The sequence below is a fragment of the Erythrolamprus reginae genome, chromosome 2 (assembly GCF_031021105.1).
Source record: "Erythrolamprus reginae isolate rEryReg1 chromosome 2, rEryReg1.hap1, whole genome shotgun sequence".
NCBI classification, from domain to species: domain Eukaryota; kingdom Metazoa; phylum Chordata; class Lepidosauria; order Squamata; family Dipsadidae; genus Erythrolamprus; species Erythrolamprus reginae.
The window spans coordinates 156,397,793-156,413,093 of NC_091951.1; the positions used below are offsets into that span (position 1 = coordinate 156,397,793).

Here is a 15,301-nt window from a genome sequence, read left to right on the forward strand (position 1 = left end):
GAAGCGAGAACGGAACAAACTGTTGCATCGAACCAATGAGCACGACGATAGAACGTTGGCGGTGGGACAATCGGGCCTCGGTTGCTATGGGGATGGCGGGAAGCTCCGGGCCTCCTCCCTGCTGCCTGCTTCTCGGGGCTACCGGGGTGGGGAAGACGCTGCTGGTGAAGCGGCTGAAGAATATCCTCGGGTCCCTACGAGGGGAGGGGGGGGAAAGCGGGGCTCTTGGGGGTCAAAGGCGGACGAAGTAGCAATAGCAATAGCGCTTAGACTTATATACCGCTTCATAGTGCTTTTACAGCCCTCTCTAAGCGGTTTACAGAATCAGCCTATTGCCCCCAACAATCTGGGTCCTCATTTTACCCACCTCAGAAGGATGGAAGGCTGAGTCAACCTTGAGCCGGTGGTGAGATTTGAACTGCTGAACTACAGCTAGCAGTTTATTATATACTTGTGTATATAGGACCTGCCTGAACTCTTAATAGCAATAGCAATAGCTATAAGCTATATATAGCATTTAGACTTATATACCACTTCACAGTGCTTTTACAGCCCTCTCTAAGCGGTTTACAGAATCAGCCTATTGCCCCCAACCATCCGGGTCCTCATTTTACCCACTTTGGAAGGATGGAAGGCTGAGTCAACCTTGAGCAAAGGAGCGCCTGGCGAGAAAGGGAAAAAGGAAAGGAGCGAGGAGACACCTTTTGCCCCCAAGGAGGTGGTGGATGCACCTTGCCTCTGCCAGGGCAGAGATGCATAGACTGAGGGTGGCCTCTAGAGATTGCAGAAAGTGGCGACTAAATTGTGGTTTTAAATGGGACGGAAGAGGGCATCCATTAAATGTATGACAGTGCAAAACAAAAAAATAAAAGGTGTCGGTTATATTTAATTTTAATGAAGTTTAAATGCAAAAAGGCAGACTTGGAATATGGGTTTTTGTCCGCTGCCTATACTTTTTCAAGCGCAGCACACCATATGACATTAAATCGTTTAAAGGCCCACCTTGGAAAAAAGAATTATAAGGGTTTGGCTTCTCTTGTAAGAATCTAACGTGGCATTAAGTGTCAGAGAAAGGGATGGGATTAAAAAAATAATGGCTTCTTGATGTTTGGAACGTAGGTTTTTTGACACAGAATATTTACTCCTTACTGTATTGAGCAAGGGTGTAAAATGGGATCTCTTTCTTGAGCAGTCTTCCCTAGTTATATCCTGCTGTTTTCCAGATAATGATCTTTGAGAAATATTTCCATAATTCCCAGATAAGCATAAGCAAATGGGAGAGTATTGTTTTAGAAAGGCTACTCCGGAAAATTTCACTCCAACTTATATCTTAATGTATTAAATGTTATTCTTTCCTACCATCTTCCTTAATGGCTTTTTTATACAGCTGAGCTCCAAAGATGGTGCCAAGGACCTTGGAGACCCACCAGCTACTTTGCCAACGGTATGGCTTTTATTGTCTTTGGTTCACTAGATTTGGTGAAAAAAATTCCAGTGAAAGGAATTGTTGGAGCACTGTTGCTTGAATAGATTAAGATTGTTTGGTGTATAGAATTGAGCCCACATAAATAGTTGGAGCTGGTAGGCACAATATATGAGTCAGTGGAAAACAGGACTAGGAGAGTCATGTTCATCCATACATGCTTATATACATACCCTAAACAGACTTTTCTGTTCTTCCTCTCCTTTTGTCAGTATTATTAGGGCGAGAATGAGATATGCCTTCTGCATTAAAATAGAATAGAATTGAATTCTTTATTGGCCAAATGTGATTAGACACGCAAGGAATTTGTCTTGGTATATATGCTCTCAATGTACATAAAAGAAAAAGATACATTTGTCAAGAATCATGAGATACAACACTTAATGATTGTCATAGGGGTCAAATAAGCAATGAAGAAACAATCAACATTAATAAAAATCTTAGGATACAACAACAAGTTACAGTCCTACAGTCCTAAGTGGGAGGAAAGGGATGATAGGAATGATGAGTAAAAACTAGTAGAAATAGAAGTGCACTTAGTAAAAAAAAAGTTAGGCTCTTTTCCTCACAGCCTGTTTGATGGCTGAAAAGCTGGCTGACAGAGTATTGTTAGTGAGACTACAGAAACTGCTGAAGGAATGGCCATAGTTTGCTCTTTAGCTATTGAATATACTGCACACTGCTCAAAAAATAAAGGGATCACTCAAAGAACGCATTCTAGATCTGAACGAATGAAATATTCTCATTGAATACTTGGTTCTGTACAAAGTTGAATGTGCACAACAGCATGTGAAATTGATTGTTAATCAGTGTTGCTTCCTAAGTGGACAGTTTGATTTCGTAGAAGTTTGATTTACTTGGAGTTATATTGTGTTGTTTAAGTGTTCTGGCTGGAGCCCACCCCTGATTATGGTATACTATACCAGTAGGATTTAAATGTGCATCAAAATACTATAGGATTACAGTTACTTCTAAAAAATAACTTTTTGCTGCTCTAATTTTATAGTTGATTGTCACTATTTTAATGTAATTATTAATCATCAGGTTCATGCTTGTTTTCAGACTGTCTTCATTCAAAGCAGTTTTTTAAAGCCTCGTGTAATTAAAACCAGTAGGTGGCCCTCAGGATTAATTCTTCTGGGACAAACTTTACTATCCTCTCTATTATGATTTTTTTCCTTCCATTATAATTTATAATGTGTGTTGATCTGGGTTGCATCCACCTGTGGTTTGTTATGTATTTATTCAATAGCATCCATCTCTTGGGGAGATGGGCATTTTAAAAATGTGAAAAATAAATAAATGAATTGTTTAATTATTATCACGTTCCCTCCAATTTATAATTTTTCAACTGCTGCTTCTTTCCACCCTTGGTAAAGGCAAGTTACCTGTGAAAATGATAGTCACGTTAGTCATAACTCTATAGTATGTACATATATGACATGGATATTTTTGGATATTAAAATCCTGAAAAACATACCATTAATGAAAGCAGAAGGCCTTCTGGCACTTCTTTCACTGAAAATAGAGCTCAGGTTTCTGAGGATCCTGAAAACAACTTTATAATATTGCGTGCCAATTTCTCAGTAGAATTGGGAGAGTTAAATTACTATATCAGGATAGGAAACCTAATTAACAGAGTAGACAGTATCTACAGTTCTGCACACAGATTCTTGGGAATAAAACTTATTGTGGTTTATGGTATGTTGCATATCTGTATATTTTTCTGATTGTGTTTTTGCAGGTAGGCACAAATCTTACTGATCTCCCAATAGGAAAGAAGATCACAATTCGAGAACTAGGAGGATGCATGGGTCCTATCTGGCCCAGTTACTATAGTGACTGCTCTGCTGTCCTGGTGAGCATTCATCAGTGTATTATGTACAATTGTGGTATTTTTATAATAAACCTGCAAGATTATAACAGGTTTTAGATGTTAGAAGAACAATTTGGGAGCCTATGAGGCTGGGTGGCACTAGAACAAATGAAGAAATGAAATCCAGACAGACTATTATAAAGAAGATCCAATTCTATTCCCAAGAGCAAAGAGATTTGCTTTTGGGGGTAGACTACATAGGACAGTGATGCCACAGGTGGCATGCAGCACCCTATCTGTGGGCAGGCGAGCTGTTGCCCTACTTCAGTGGCAATGTGCATGCACCTCCCACCACCTAGTGTGTTGTTACATCTCTGGTGCGCAGGGGATGTGGGCTCCCCTGCCTGTGCATGCAGGGGGCGCGTGCAGATACATGGGCACAGGTACATGCTTGGGGCCTTCATGTGTATTGCATTTTTGGGGGTTGCCCATGCATGCGGGCACACTTTAGGCACTCGCTCTGAAAAAGGTTAGCCATCACTGATACAGGAAATGGGGCCAGAGGCTTGGTTTCATAGAGGGCTAGTCCTTGATGTGAGCAAGAGGATTTGTGGACATGCTGGTTTTAACGTGTCCTTCCTGTGCAGATTCTCCTGATTTGGGTTTTGATCCTATGTGAAATCCATAAATGGAAATCTTCTTCAGATATATGTATTTCATATCTATATACGCCATTTCTCTTTATCCTGGAGGGATTCCTGCTGTTTTATTGAGTCAGGGAAATGCTTGTCTAAATGTTAGGATTATATGATTATTCTAGGGCTGGTCAGCAGTTAAAGGTTCAGAGGACTTCTAAAAGGGGTTGGGGGTGGGGGCAGAACAGAGGCATTTTAACTTCTATCAGTGACATACCAGGGATTAAAGGAATGAGAGAAACTAAACAATGTTTTTTTGAAAGGGAGTGCAACACGTCAGATTGAAGAATGCTACTACTTAGAATTATTTTTGGTACAGTTGAAGATTCTGGGCAATTGTGATCATGCTTATTCTGTAATATTGGAGTTGAGGGAGGAAGTAGAGCAGCTACTCACTGGGCTAGAGGTGTCCGAATCTTCTTAGAGGCTGTGGCTTTGGGAGCTTATTTAGCTGGCCTACTGATACTATACATGTGTTAGTGCACAACTTTATCAGTGGTAGTATAATCCTTGTAAAACTTTTCTTGTCCACAACTTGATGGACATGCAGATCTAGTGTACTGTATATTTCCAAAACCTGGTTGTGCGAGGGCAGTGACCAATGGTGAGTTGCTACCAGTTCACCCCAGATCGGGCAAAATGGTAGTGGCAGCAGGAGGCTCTGCTCATTCACCCAGACAACTCTGCGCTTGCGTAGAAGCTTCTGTGCATGCTCCCAATAGGGAACCAGACGAAGATAATTGAAACCCACCCTGGCAGTGACCTTGCTCTCTCAAAAATCTGCTCTCTGGGTTAAAGATCCAGATGCCTGGGCAGGCAACAAGATTATAACACTAATCTTAAAAGACACCTTCTGGTCAGGGACTCTCAGGGGAATGAAGGCTTCCTAAGGGCCCTCAAAAGAGATTTGACTTTGAAAACAGACAAGCCTGAATCATGTTATAAAAGAAGGGCTTGGGGTTCGTGTCTTTGTTGGAAAGCAATTTCTCATTCTTAGGCCTTCTGCCTGTGTTTTTGGTTCCCTGATTGAACTTTGTATCAGTACAAGAATATAATTAGCTCTGATTCCTAGAATCTGAATTTGTCTACATGGAAACTGGGCTCCTTGTTTATTTGTCCTGGGCTTTCACATTCCTGTACTGTTGCAAGATTTATAGCTGCCATAAAACCTCTGACCTCTGGCAGTCTGACCTCTTGCACTGACACAGACATTTAGGGAACAGAAGGCAGAAAGATCTGTACATGTAGGACCTCAGGGTTACCAAGAATGTTGGTTGCAAGTTGTTGCTGTTATAAGTTGAAGTACCTCATTACCCAACTTGATTTTGTGACTATTTTTATGACTATTATAAAGTGAATTGTCGTTGTTGTTAAGTGAAACATATGTTTGTTATACACATTACGTGGTTATTAAGCATATCCATGGGTGCTGGGTTTCTTTTTGCCAGGAAATGGCAAAAATATTGTAAATCAAGGTGACGTGACCAGGGAATGCTGTGAAGCTGGTCATAAGGATGAGCTGATTGCCAAGCACCCAAAATGCAATCGCATGACCACTGCATGAGGGGGAAATGACAGTCATAATTTTGAAGATGAGTCAGACTTAGATTTTTTTTTGAAGTGTGACATAACTTCAAACAGTGTTAAATGACCAGTTGTAAGCTGACAGCTACTTGTATGCTGATCATGACTGTTTAACACAATTTGGCCCATGGGTGCTTGGTCCAATGGGCCACTCTGGAATAGTGGCCACTCTGGAATAGCAAAGGATCAGCCCACAGTGCCTCTGCCAGCAAAAATGGACATTGGGGCAGGCCAAATGCAGCCCTCCCAAGCTCCATTTTTGGCCGTGACAGTTTCTTGCAGCCCTCTGCTGGCAAAAATGGAGCCAGGGAGGCCATATGCGTCCTGCCTAGGTTCTGTTTTGGCTGGCAGAGGGCTGCAGCCCATCATGACCGAAAACGGAGCCCAGGCGGATTGCACGCAGCCTCCCCAAGCTCTGTTTTTGCTGGCAGAGGACTGCAAGAGGCCATCACGGCCAAAAATGGAGCCTTGATGAGTGACGTCATGCTGGCTACCCCTATTCCAGCCACACACACCTGGCCCCAGAGGTCAAACACAACCCTGATGCAGGCCTCAATGACACCCCTGCCCTAGGACATCTTGCCCCTAACGTTCAATCAGTTCCCACTTTATGAAGCTTTTGGTAACAACTGAAGATAGCATTATGAAAAATGAAATGAAAAATGGCAAAGGCTAAATCAATCAGTAACAAATTTGCACAACTCATGATCCCAACTGTGGTACTTCCCAGCCACATATCTGAAAGAAAAGCCAGGTCTTAAGGACTCAGCAGAAACTAGCTAGGTTTAGGGCTGATCTAATATTGGGAGAAATTGTGTGCCAAAGGGAGGGCAACGCTACAACGTGGCACATCTCTTGGGTCCTGCCGAGTGACACTCTTTAATGAATGGGGCTTGGTGAGTATCCCTTCTGCAGTTCTGGTGGGACTGATAAACACTATTGGCATTCCTTCGTAAGAAAATATAATCCTAAATCTGTATTTAATATGCTATACATAGGGTAAACAAATACTTATCCATCTATTATATTTAGCATTCACTCTATAAGCCTTTTATTTGGGGTGGAGTTGAATGACTGAATGGAGCTGAGTGTTTAATGTTTGACGTGGATGCCCTTCCTAACACCTATGCAAATTCCGCATAGGTGTCAGGAAGGGCATCCATCCAGTAAATGCTCAACTCCATTCAATCGCCCCAACTCCACTCCGAATAAAGGAATTAATGAGTCATAAAAAATATAATCTTACAGACTATTGTCTATAAATTATAGCATTTGGGAAATTTTCAGATTGTACTAATTTTTTATGCATTTCTAGTTTTGCCATGGCAAGTGGCACAAATAGTGAAATATGCACATAAACTTATTCCGTATATATGGTGCTCTGTCTCCTGCAGTATATGATTGATGCTGCCAACCCTACCCAGATATCTGCATCTTGCGTCCAACTACTGTCCCTCCTTTCTGCTGAGGAGCTAACATCTGTTCCTGTCCTCCTCATTTTCAACAAAATGTAAGAAAATTAAGCTGAATTTCCACACACAAGGACTTAACATTAATGGCTTTTATCAGCTCAGCAGGCAAATGGAAATGGGTGTATAACTACTTTTTTTCCTTTTTACTATTCTGAATCCTAGTGACTTACCATGCTACATGTCCCTGGTGGAGATGAAATCATTATTCCGAATCCAAGATATCATTGCTTGTGCCAAACAGGCTATCACTGTGGCTGAGATCAGTGCACGAGATGGCAGGGGTTTATCAGATATAATGAAGTGGCTTCAATCCACCCTGCATGATTGAAGTTGGAATCTGGAAACTCCAGGAAGCTGAAGTGTTTCCTGCAAGCAGTGGATCAACGTTGCTATCACAAACTTTGATGTAGAAATATAGGATTTAAATTATTCAGTGGATTGCCTCTTAACTGGCAAATTGGATTGTTGCTACTGCGTGCAGATGCATTGAAAGGAAAATAATGTTATTGCTTCCAACGGTAAGCCCAGTAATGATATACAGCATTGTATCATTTTCTCTAGATGAAGGTATATAGAGTTGAAATAATGGTAAGTAAAATATGCTGTCACCAATCAGGTTTTGTAGGCAACATGAAATTTAATTTCACTCTGTGCTTTGTGTGAAGTCAGATTTGATGGAAGTACAGGAACTAAACCCTGTTCTTAACACACTAGAAATTCTGATTATTCAAGTCTAGAGTACCTTATTCAAGAGTTTGTGTGCATAATCTCTTGTGTCAATAGTTGTAACTTTTTTCTACAACAATGATCTAACCAAAAATGCAGACCTAAGAAGTATTAACCTGATGGGGTTTAGCAGATGGTGCAATCTCTGCTGTTCCTCAGTCAGAAATCCCACCCAGACCAGTGTGCGGGGGAAATATTGACCTGCTGTATTAAATGCCATATACTTGACGCATGTTTGCTGTACTGTAGACTATTGGTTTCCTGTAAGATGCATTAGAAATGTGCTAATTCTGTGGGATTTCCTTGACTTTGATTTCTTCTCACAAGAATCTCACATTCTTGGAATTCAGGTTTTTGGTGAGCTCATACCATCATGTGAACCAGATTAGCTGAATCATGGGACATCAGCAGAAAGAACCTCAGTAGAATATAATTGAAATACAAAATGGGTATGCAGTGTAGCAATTCTGAAGTTCTGAATGAATTAGTTATCTCAACCAATTAAAAATTGTAAAGTTTAAAACATAACAAGATAAGAGCTTATCAATATTGGATGTATTCTGTTTAACCCTCAGCTCTTCTCTCTTTTTCACTTAAACCTTTATCTTCTCAGCTTTCCATTTTATTCTCTTGTGGTATCGGAGGCCTCCATCAGAGCCACTAAACTGTTATTTGAATACATTTATTTACTTGTTCCAATTCAATGACTCTCGAGAGTCTTGGAATGGCTTTTAAGAAGCCAAATATGTGCTAGGGCTAAAAGCTAGGGCTCCAGTAAACAATATTTGCAGAATGAATGCTGATATTCAGTACAGTTGCACCTCTGCTGGACAGTCACCATCAAGATGATTTTACTCAGTAGTGGGTTGCTAGTGGTACGGACAAAGGTGCCCAGCTTTGTGTCTCTGGCACACACATCCGAGCGAGATTTTTGCTTTTGCGCATGTGCAAATAGACGCACGTGCACATGAGATTTCAGTGATTTGATTTCTTCCACGCATGTGCAGAAGTAAAAATACACCAAAATCTCGTGCAAGCTCCCGTACCCTCATGAGATTTTGCTTCCTGCACATGTGCAGAAGCAAAATCGTGCTCGGAAGTGCACACGCATGCCAGGGACACGAAGCTGTGCGCCCTTATCCGTACCACTAGCAACCCACTACTGGTTTTACTGGAGGTGAACATAGATAACATTCTCTTTCTGCCTCACAAAATGGGCAGACTCAACGTAATAGAACTGACTCTCCCATCTCATCATGTTGTATCTTTCTGTGTTGACCCTCCATAAGCACCCAGTTTAATGGGAGCTTTAATTAATATTAAGAATTAATTTAATTTCTATCAAAAGCCAGTCAATTATGAACTCAATGCATCTGAAAGCTATGAACTAACCTATTTTATACTGCCATATTTTCTTACTGGTGTTTATATGACAATACTCTAAATTAGACACTTAAATATTTATCTGAAATAAATATTTCATAGAGTAAAAAAAATGCTTACTGTGTCAATGATTAAGCAGCTCTTACAGAATCATTCTGTACAAGGCTTGTCTTACTTTCATTTTATTGAAACTTACTAGTAATTTTGTTTTGTTCTTTAGGTTTTCCAACCTTTTTTGAGCCGCGGCACATTATTCACATTTTCAAAATCCTGGGGAACATTGAGCGGGAGGGGGAGGGGGAAAGGTTGGACAAAAAAATCTCTCTTCCTCCCTTTCGCTCTATTTCTCCCTCCCTCCCTCTTTCTCTCCCTCCCTCTTTCTCTCTCCATCCCTTTCTTTCTCTCTTCCTTCCTCTCTTTTGCTCTCTCTCTCTCCCTTCCCCTCTCTTGCTGTCTCTCTCTTTCTTTTTCTCTCTCTCATTCTGTCTCTCTTGCTATCTTTCTCTCTTTCTTCCTTCCTTCCTCTCTCTTTTGCTCTCTTTCTCTCTCCCTCCTTCCCCCCCTCTTGCTGTCTTTCTTTCTCTCTCTCTCATTGTCTCTCTTGCTATCTCTCTCTTCTTCTCTCTTCCTTTCTTTCTCTCTCTTGTTCTATTCCTTTCTTCTCTGCGGAGGCCGGCAAAGCTTTTTCTTATTTTAAATGTTCTGGGTGGGCTGGCAGGGGGATAGGGAGCACACGCGCACGCGCCCCCAGCATTCCAAAGAACCTTCACCGACCTCCGCTGTGAGAAGGTTTTCTCCGAGCGCTCTCGCCACCGTTGCAGCCACCGCTACGGGAGGAGCTGGAGAAAGGGGCGGATCAGGCGGACAGGTGGGCGTCAGCGGTGAGAAGCCAGGGGCGCGAGGGGGCCAGAGGCACTGGGGGGTGGGGGCGGCCGCGGCGCCGGCCTCCGCACTTTTGTCGCTGCCCACCCCAAACTCCAACACCCGGCTCCTTGTGCGGCCCTGGAAAAGGGTGCTACATTGCTGGCTACTACCTGGTGCCGCCAGGGAATCTCCAGCTAGGCGGGGCGCTGCTGGTGCCTCTGACCTGGAGTTCCCGCTCGCAGCCACCCCGAATGCCACTGCTGCCAGTGCTCTCCCACTGGGCCCCAAAGGCGCAAAAAAGAAGGCGGGAAGAATGAAGCTCAGCTTCCGATCTCGGAAGCTGAGCTTCGCGGCACACCTGACCATCTCTCGCGGCACACTGGTTGAAAAACACTGCTTTAGAAGATACAGTATTTTGTTTGCAGGCCAAAATAAATTAGAGTTTCCTTGAGGAATTAGCTTCGGCTCAGAGAATAAGCAAAACATAGGAATGGTAAGAGAGAGCCACTGACCTCCAAGGAGTACAGCTGGTATTAGTCCTGTTACATTGCTTTCTGAATCTCTGATTTGGAAAATATTTTATAATTGATTGTTAAAGTAGCATTTCCAATTGTATAAATGCAAGCAAGCATAGTCTATCATTATTCAATATAGATAGATTGGAGATATGACATGTCCAGAAATGAGATGAGTTCTGCTGTTCTACTACCGGTTAAAATGTTTGGGGAAATATTTGCACAGCTGAGGTAAAGGCTGTGAGATTTTATTATGGGATAATATACACATACCATCCAGTTGGACTCCTTTTCTTCATTTTCATACAGCATTAGGTGGTAGAACAGCTAGAATTTTTCAATGAGTTTTGAGGCTTAGGTTGCAACACTATTTTTTTTTAAAAAACATGCTTTGCTTTCGCCATGACATATATTCTCATACCTCCTTTCACTCACCTGACACTTGTGGGTCGACAATTCTTTTTAAAAAGTTGCAGTTTTTAATTTACTGTCTGGAACATAGAAATTGGGGGAAATGGCCTATAATCATACACCTTAATTCCACAAAGAAAATAAAAGATGAGGTAGCAGAGTTAAAATTTCCTCTACAGATTAGTGCTCACATCTGAAGTGAAAATATATTCAAAGGATATGAGTTAAAATGTAGGCATGCACAACCATGTTGGAGTAACTGCACACTATGAGAACTTAGCAAATGACAACTGTTCATCATCGCTTAGGCAATTAATAGCAAATGAATTAAAAGGGAATATAATTTACTGTTAGGTATCTAGAAAACTTTTAAAAGACAAGTCCTTTTTAATAACATTAAACCATGAGGTCCTTTGTAAGATTTCATTCCAGTAACTCTACACTTTCCAGATGAGGTCATAGCTTTTCATAATCCCAGCAAAACAAAGTACTTAGACGGTTGCACATCATAAAATATAGGTTTGAATTCTCTGTTATAAAAATCTTCTGTAAAAATCTTCAGGAAGACTGGAAGCTCTTAACCTGGTTCAGGAAAGGTTTCCATTTGGCTGAAGACAAACTGGAATGGCCAGCAAATAGTTAGAATATAACTTCTTCAACTAAAGGTAGATGACATTCACATGCAGGGAGTGAAGGAAGTCAACGTCAGATGTCTTCAGCAGCATGAACATGTTCATCAACCCTTTTCTGGATAGTCCCATATCTATTTTCCTAAGAAGTCCTTCAATGAAAGGTTCATTTGTTGGGACATTTGCTGGTAAAGATGCTAAGGGAAAATGGATCTGAAATGTAATAAGAAAATTAGTGATGATTTAAGAGTCAATAATGAACAATGCATTTCCTATTGACAACACACTTTTCAACCCTTATCTTGCCTTTTTATATTTGTCCTCAAAATACCAATTTGCAAAATATAGTACAAGCTCATCTTTATTTATTTAAAAAAATCCCAGACATATACAGTATTTGAATTACTGTATAATGTCCTCTAGTATCTTATGTGTTGAATAGAGGATCTAAAAAGACTTGGTTCCTAAGAGTAAGCAAATACAGGTAGTCCTCAGCTTACAACAGAACAATTCATTTAGTGACCGTTCAAAGTTAACACCACTACTGAAAAAAGTGACTTATGTGTTTCACAGTTATGACCTTTGTAGCATCCCCATGATCATGTGATCAAAATTTGTAATCTGTTAAAAGCATTGAAGGAGCTTAGGGAAACCTGTAAGTGCACTTGTATTTTGGCCTACTGAAAGAGAGAAAAGAGAAAACTATTGCAGAATGCCAATGCCAATGTATGAGGCTACTCATTGTGTGGAATTAGCATAGGCTGTCTCCTAATTTGAGCAAAGCTTTTAGCTAACTCTTTGGGTCTCCTTATTTGGCATGTCCTGTCTCGTCGTAGTTAATTCCAAGTGGCCTTACCGCATTTTCACCCTGTTGTACATTCATTTTTCATATATAATATGAAGTCTTTGAATGAGAAACTTCTTGTCTTCTCTTTCCTGGAATATGAAACAGGTTTAAGATGCGCAACAGAAAACTGATCTTAATAGAATGTGGACATTATGAAAGCTGAGGCAAATACAATGCAGGATTGCTAATTGTTCTTTATGCTGGAATTGATTACTAAAAGTTTACTTAGGATTGGCAAAATAGGTATGAAGGGGAAAGTCATATTACAGTTCATGCGTCTACAGTAGGAGGTTTGGGCACAGTCAATTTGCAGCCCCTCCCTTCAGCTACAATTAGTGTAAGTTGGGCTATGCAGGAAGACAAGCTATTTTTTCTTTAAAAAGTCACAAAATAAAGACGAATTGAGGGAGTGTGATTAAATTGATGAATATTACCAACTTTGATAATATCTATTTAATTACAGATTTTGGTTGAACATGTTTGAAGAAATCAGTGAGTTAATAATTAACTGTAAAGTTCTATTTTTTCAGGACAAATAAAATGTTGCAACATAGGAAATGAATTTTTTTAAAGCTGTCATATAACAAAGTATAACATAAAACCAAGCAAACTTTTTTTTTAATTAGAGGACTTCACAAGTCTAGGAAACAGTATTTCCTGAGAATAAAAACAGTAAAATCTCTTTAAGATTTTTTTTCATTTAAAAATATTTTAAATCAGATTTAGTCTTTATTTTTAGCCAGGATAATCAGGGTAACTCATAATAGATTATTCCTGTCTAAATTTGTTTGTTTACATGTAAATACTAAAAATTGGATAAGGATACTGAAAATGCCTACAATGCTAAGGAGGAGGGGGGGGGGGTTGGAGGGGGTTTGTGTCCAAATCAAAATATATGTTTGCCCTGGAAATGGAATACATTGGACCGGTTTTAAATAGAAATGCTTCAGTGGTGAAGGTAAGAATGGGGAAAAGCTAATGACACTGGTAAATAGCTGTTGAGACTGGAGAAAATAAGGGCTCTGGAAATGTGGAATTTTATTTATTTATTATTTCAATTTATAGGCCGCCCTTCCCCTGACAGACTCAGGGTGGCGTACAAAATTAAAAACATATACAAAGTTTAAGACCCCCAAAATAAAAAGCACTCATCCGTCATTCATTCATAACTAATGGCCGGAGCAAGATGCCATCACTCAATGGCCCAGACCTGCCAGCAAAGCTGTGTTTTTAAAACCTTTCGAAAGGCCAGGAGGGTGGGGAGAATTGTGTAAATGATGGTATAAATTCTGCTGATGGTACTTCCCCATCCTGTAAGGGAGCTGGAACTGTATAAGAATTTTATAAATAAAATAAATAACCATAAATCCAGATGTTTATATTTGTGTGTTTCAAAAATAAATAAATACATAATCTCAGTTTGTGCAGATTTTAAATATTTGCTTTAGGATACAGTACTTTCTATATTTCTGATAGGGTTTTTTTTGTCCCTTTAATTAATAAATTTAAAAATATTAATTTTTTTCCACGCTACCGGTATGTTTAAATTAAAATTATTTTAAAAGGGGAGCCACTCCCCTTTAGTACTCACATTGGCAATCTGATACTTTAGCATTGAAATGATATTCCGCAGACCCTTTACCATCTCAATGGTGAAGTAGATCACAGCACTGTAAAACACAAGGTTGGAGAATGTGACATTTATGCTAAATAATTAACGAAAACATAGTGAGAAGAAAACTGTGTGCTCCCAAAAAGTCTAAGAGAATTGGCAAGGGGAGTCTGCGGAGAGGGGCAGTATACAAATCCAATTAATAATAATAATAATAATAATAATAATAATAATAATAATAATAATAATAATAATAATATTATGGCTTTGCCCAGGTATTTTCAAACAGAGAACAGGGGGGATAGTCCTTTAGAAGAACAAGAGTAATCAATTATCTATGACTAGATAAGCCAGCACATCTAAAATGCCTATATCTTCTGGTGACCATCTTGAGACCTCTGCCCACTGCATATAGAGAGCATTTAGAATGGCATTCAAGGACAGGAGGCGAGCCAATACTAAGGAATGATCAGACAAGCCCAGTTTGAGCCCTCATTGCAAGGAACAAGTTTGAATAAATATCTTCAGATAGGCTCCTTCACACTAAGATAAAGTGAGGAAGCATATTCAGAGTTGCAAGAATCTGCTACTGTAGCTACTACAATGCAAATAATACTAACCTACATGGTGTGATTTCTTATTATGGTCTATATCTGATAAGGGCAGGAATTGTGAGATGCAAGGATATAAAATATGCCACCTCACTATGAATGTAATTATATAGTGGTTACTTTGTAAACAAAACATCAACTGTTCAGCAAAAATAAACTTTTTTCTAGTTTCTGAATTTTATTTTAAAAATATAAACCCTCAACAAACAAAACATAAAATTGTAAATGTTAAAAGTTACAGCAAATGTTAAGATCTTAATAGTATAATGTATCTTACATCATACATTTTAACATTAAAAACTATCAACTAAATTTCAAGTATTTTACTTGGCTTTGCATAAACTATTCAACAAAGAGGACTTTTTAATGTTAAAAAACTTATTTCATGCTAAATATAATTATACCTGTACATTTTTTCCTGCGGAGATCACCTCATATTCATAATTTTCTATATAACCTTAGAGTCTTTATTACTTTTAATAAATTGAAAACTCTGTATCTCACATTGGATATTTAGTTTAATTCTGAATCACATTGTCACTTGGGGATTATTAATTTAACATTTACCATGATTACAAATATAGAGATGTATAAAAATAGAAATAGCATTTAGATTTATATGCTGCTTCACAGTGCTTTGTAACCCACTCTAA

The 15,301-nt window shown here is 39.5% G+C and overlaps 2 protein-coding genes across 5 annotated transcripts in view; one reads left to right on the plus strand and one right to left on the minus strand.

The window, feature by feature from the left end:
• Window positions 1-20: 20 nt before the first annotated feature.
• Window positions 21-9,272, plus strand: ARL16 (ARF like GTPase 16). Of its 3 annotated transcripts, none has more exons than XM_070740147.1 (5): window positions 21-180; window positions 1,386-1,444; window positions 3,228-3,341; window positions 6,973-7,088; window positions 7,213-9,272. In XM_070740147.1, the coding sequence occupies exons 1-5, from the start codon at window positions 36-38 to the stop codon at window positions 7,376-7,378; spliced, it is 600 nt and encodes a 199-aa protein (XP_070596248.1). In that variant the 5' UTR covers window positions 21-35; the 3' UTR covers window positions 7,379-9,272. The 3 variants fall into 3 exon arrangements, with proteins under 3 accessions (XP_070596248.1, XP_070596249.1, XP_070596251.1); XM_070740148.1 differs by having other exon boundaries at window positions 21-146; window positions 1,388-1,444; XM_070740150.1 differs by having other exon boundaries at window positions 87-406; window positions 1,388-1,444.
• Window positions 9,273-10,892: 1,620 nt separating this feature from the next.
• TMC6 (transmembrane channel like 6) overlaps window positions 10,893-15,301 on the minus strand; it is a 42,568-nt gene continuing 38,159 nt past the window's right edge. For both annotated transcript variants that reach the window (XM_070740101.1, XM_070740102.1), the window contains 3 exons: window positions 14,017-14,095; window positions 12,435-12,514; window positions 10,893-11,791 (listed from right to left, as the gene is read on the minus strand). In XM_070740101.1, the coding sequence (XP_070596202.1) occupies window positions 12,458-12,514; window positions 14,017-14,095 (136 nt within the window). In that variant the 3' untranslated portion in view covers window positions 10,893-11,791; window positions 12,435-12,457. The remainder of the gene's footprint in view (window positions 11,792-12,434; window positions 12,515-14,016; window positions 14,096-15,301) is intronic.

Bases quoted from the DNA above. Each gene is read 5' to 3' on its own strand.
- ARL16 (XM_070740147.1), top strand. From the start codon at position 36: ATGAGCACGACGATAGAACGTTGGCGGTGGGACAATCGGGCCTCGGTT. The intron at 181-1,385 runs ATATCCTCGGGT...GCTTTTTTATAC, and splicing joins GCTGGTGAAGCGGCTGAAGA to AGCTGAGCTCCAAAGATGGT. The intron at 3,342-6,972 runs GTGAGCATTCAT...TGTCTCCTGCAG, and splicing joins GTGACTGCTCTGCTGTCCTG to TATATGATTGATGCTGCCAA.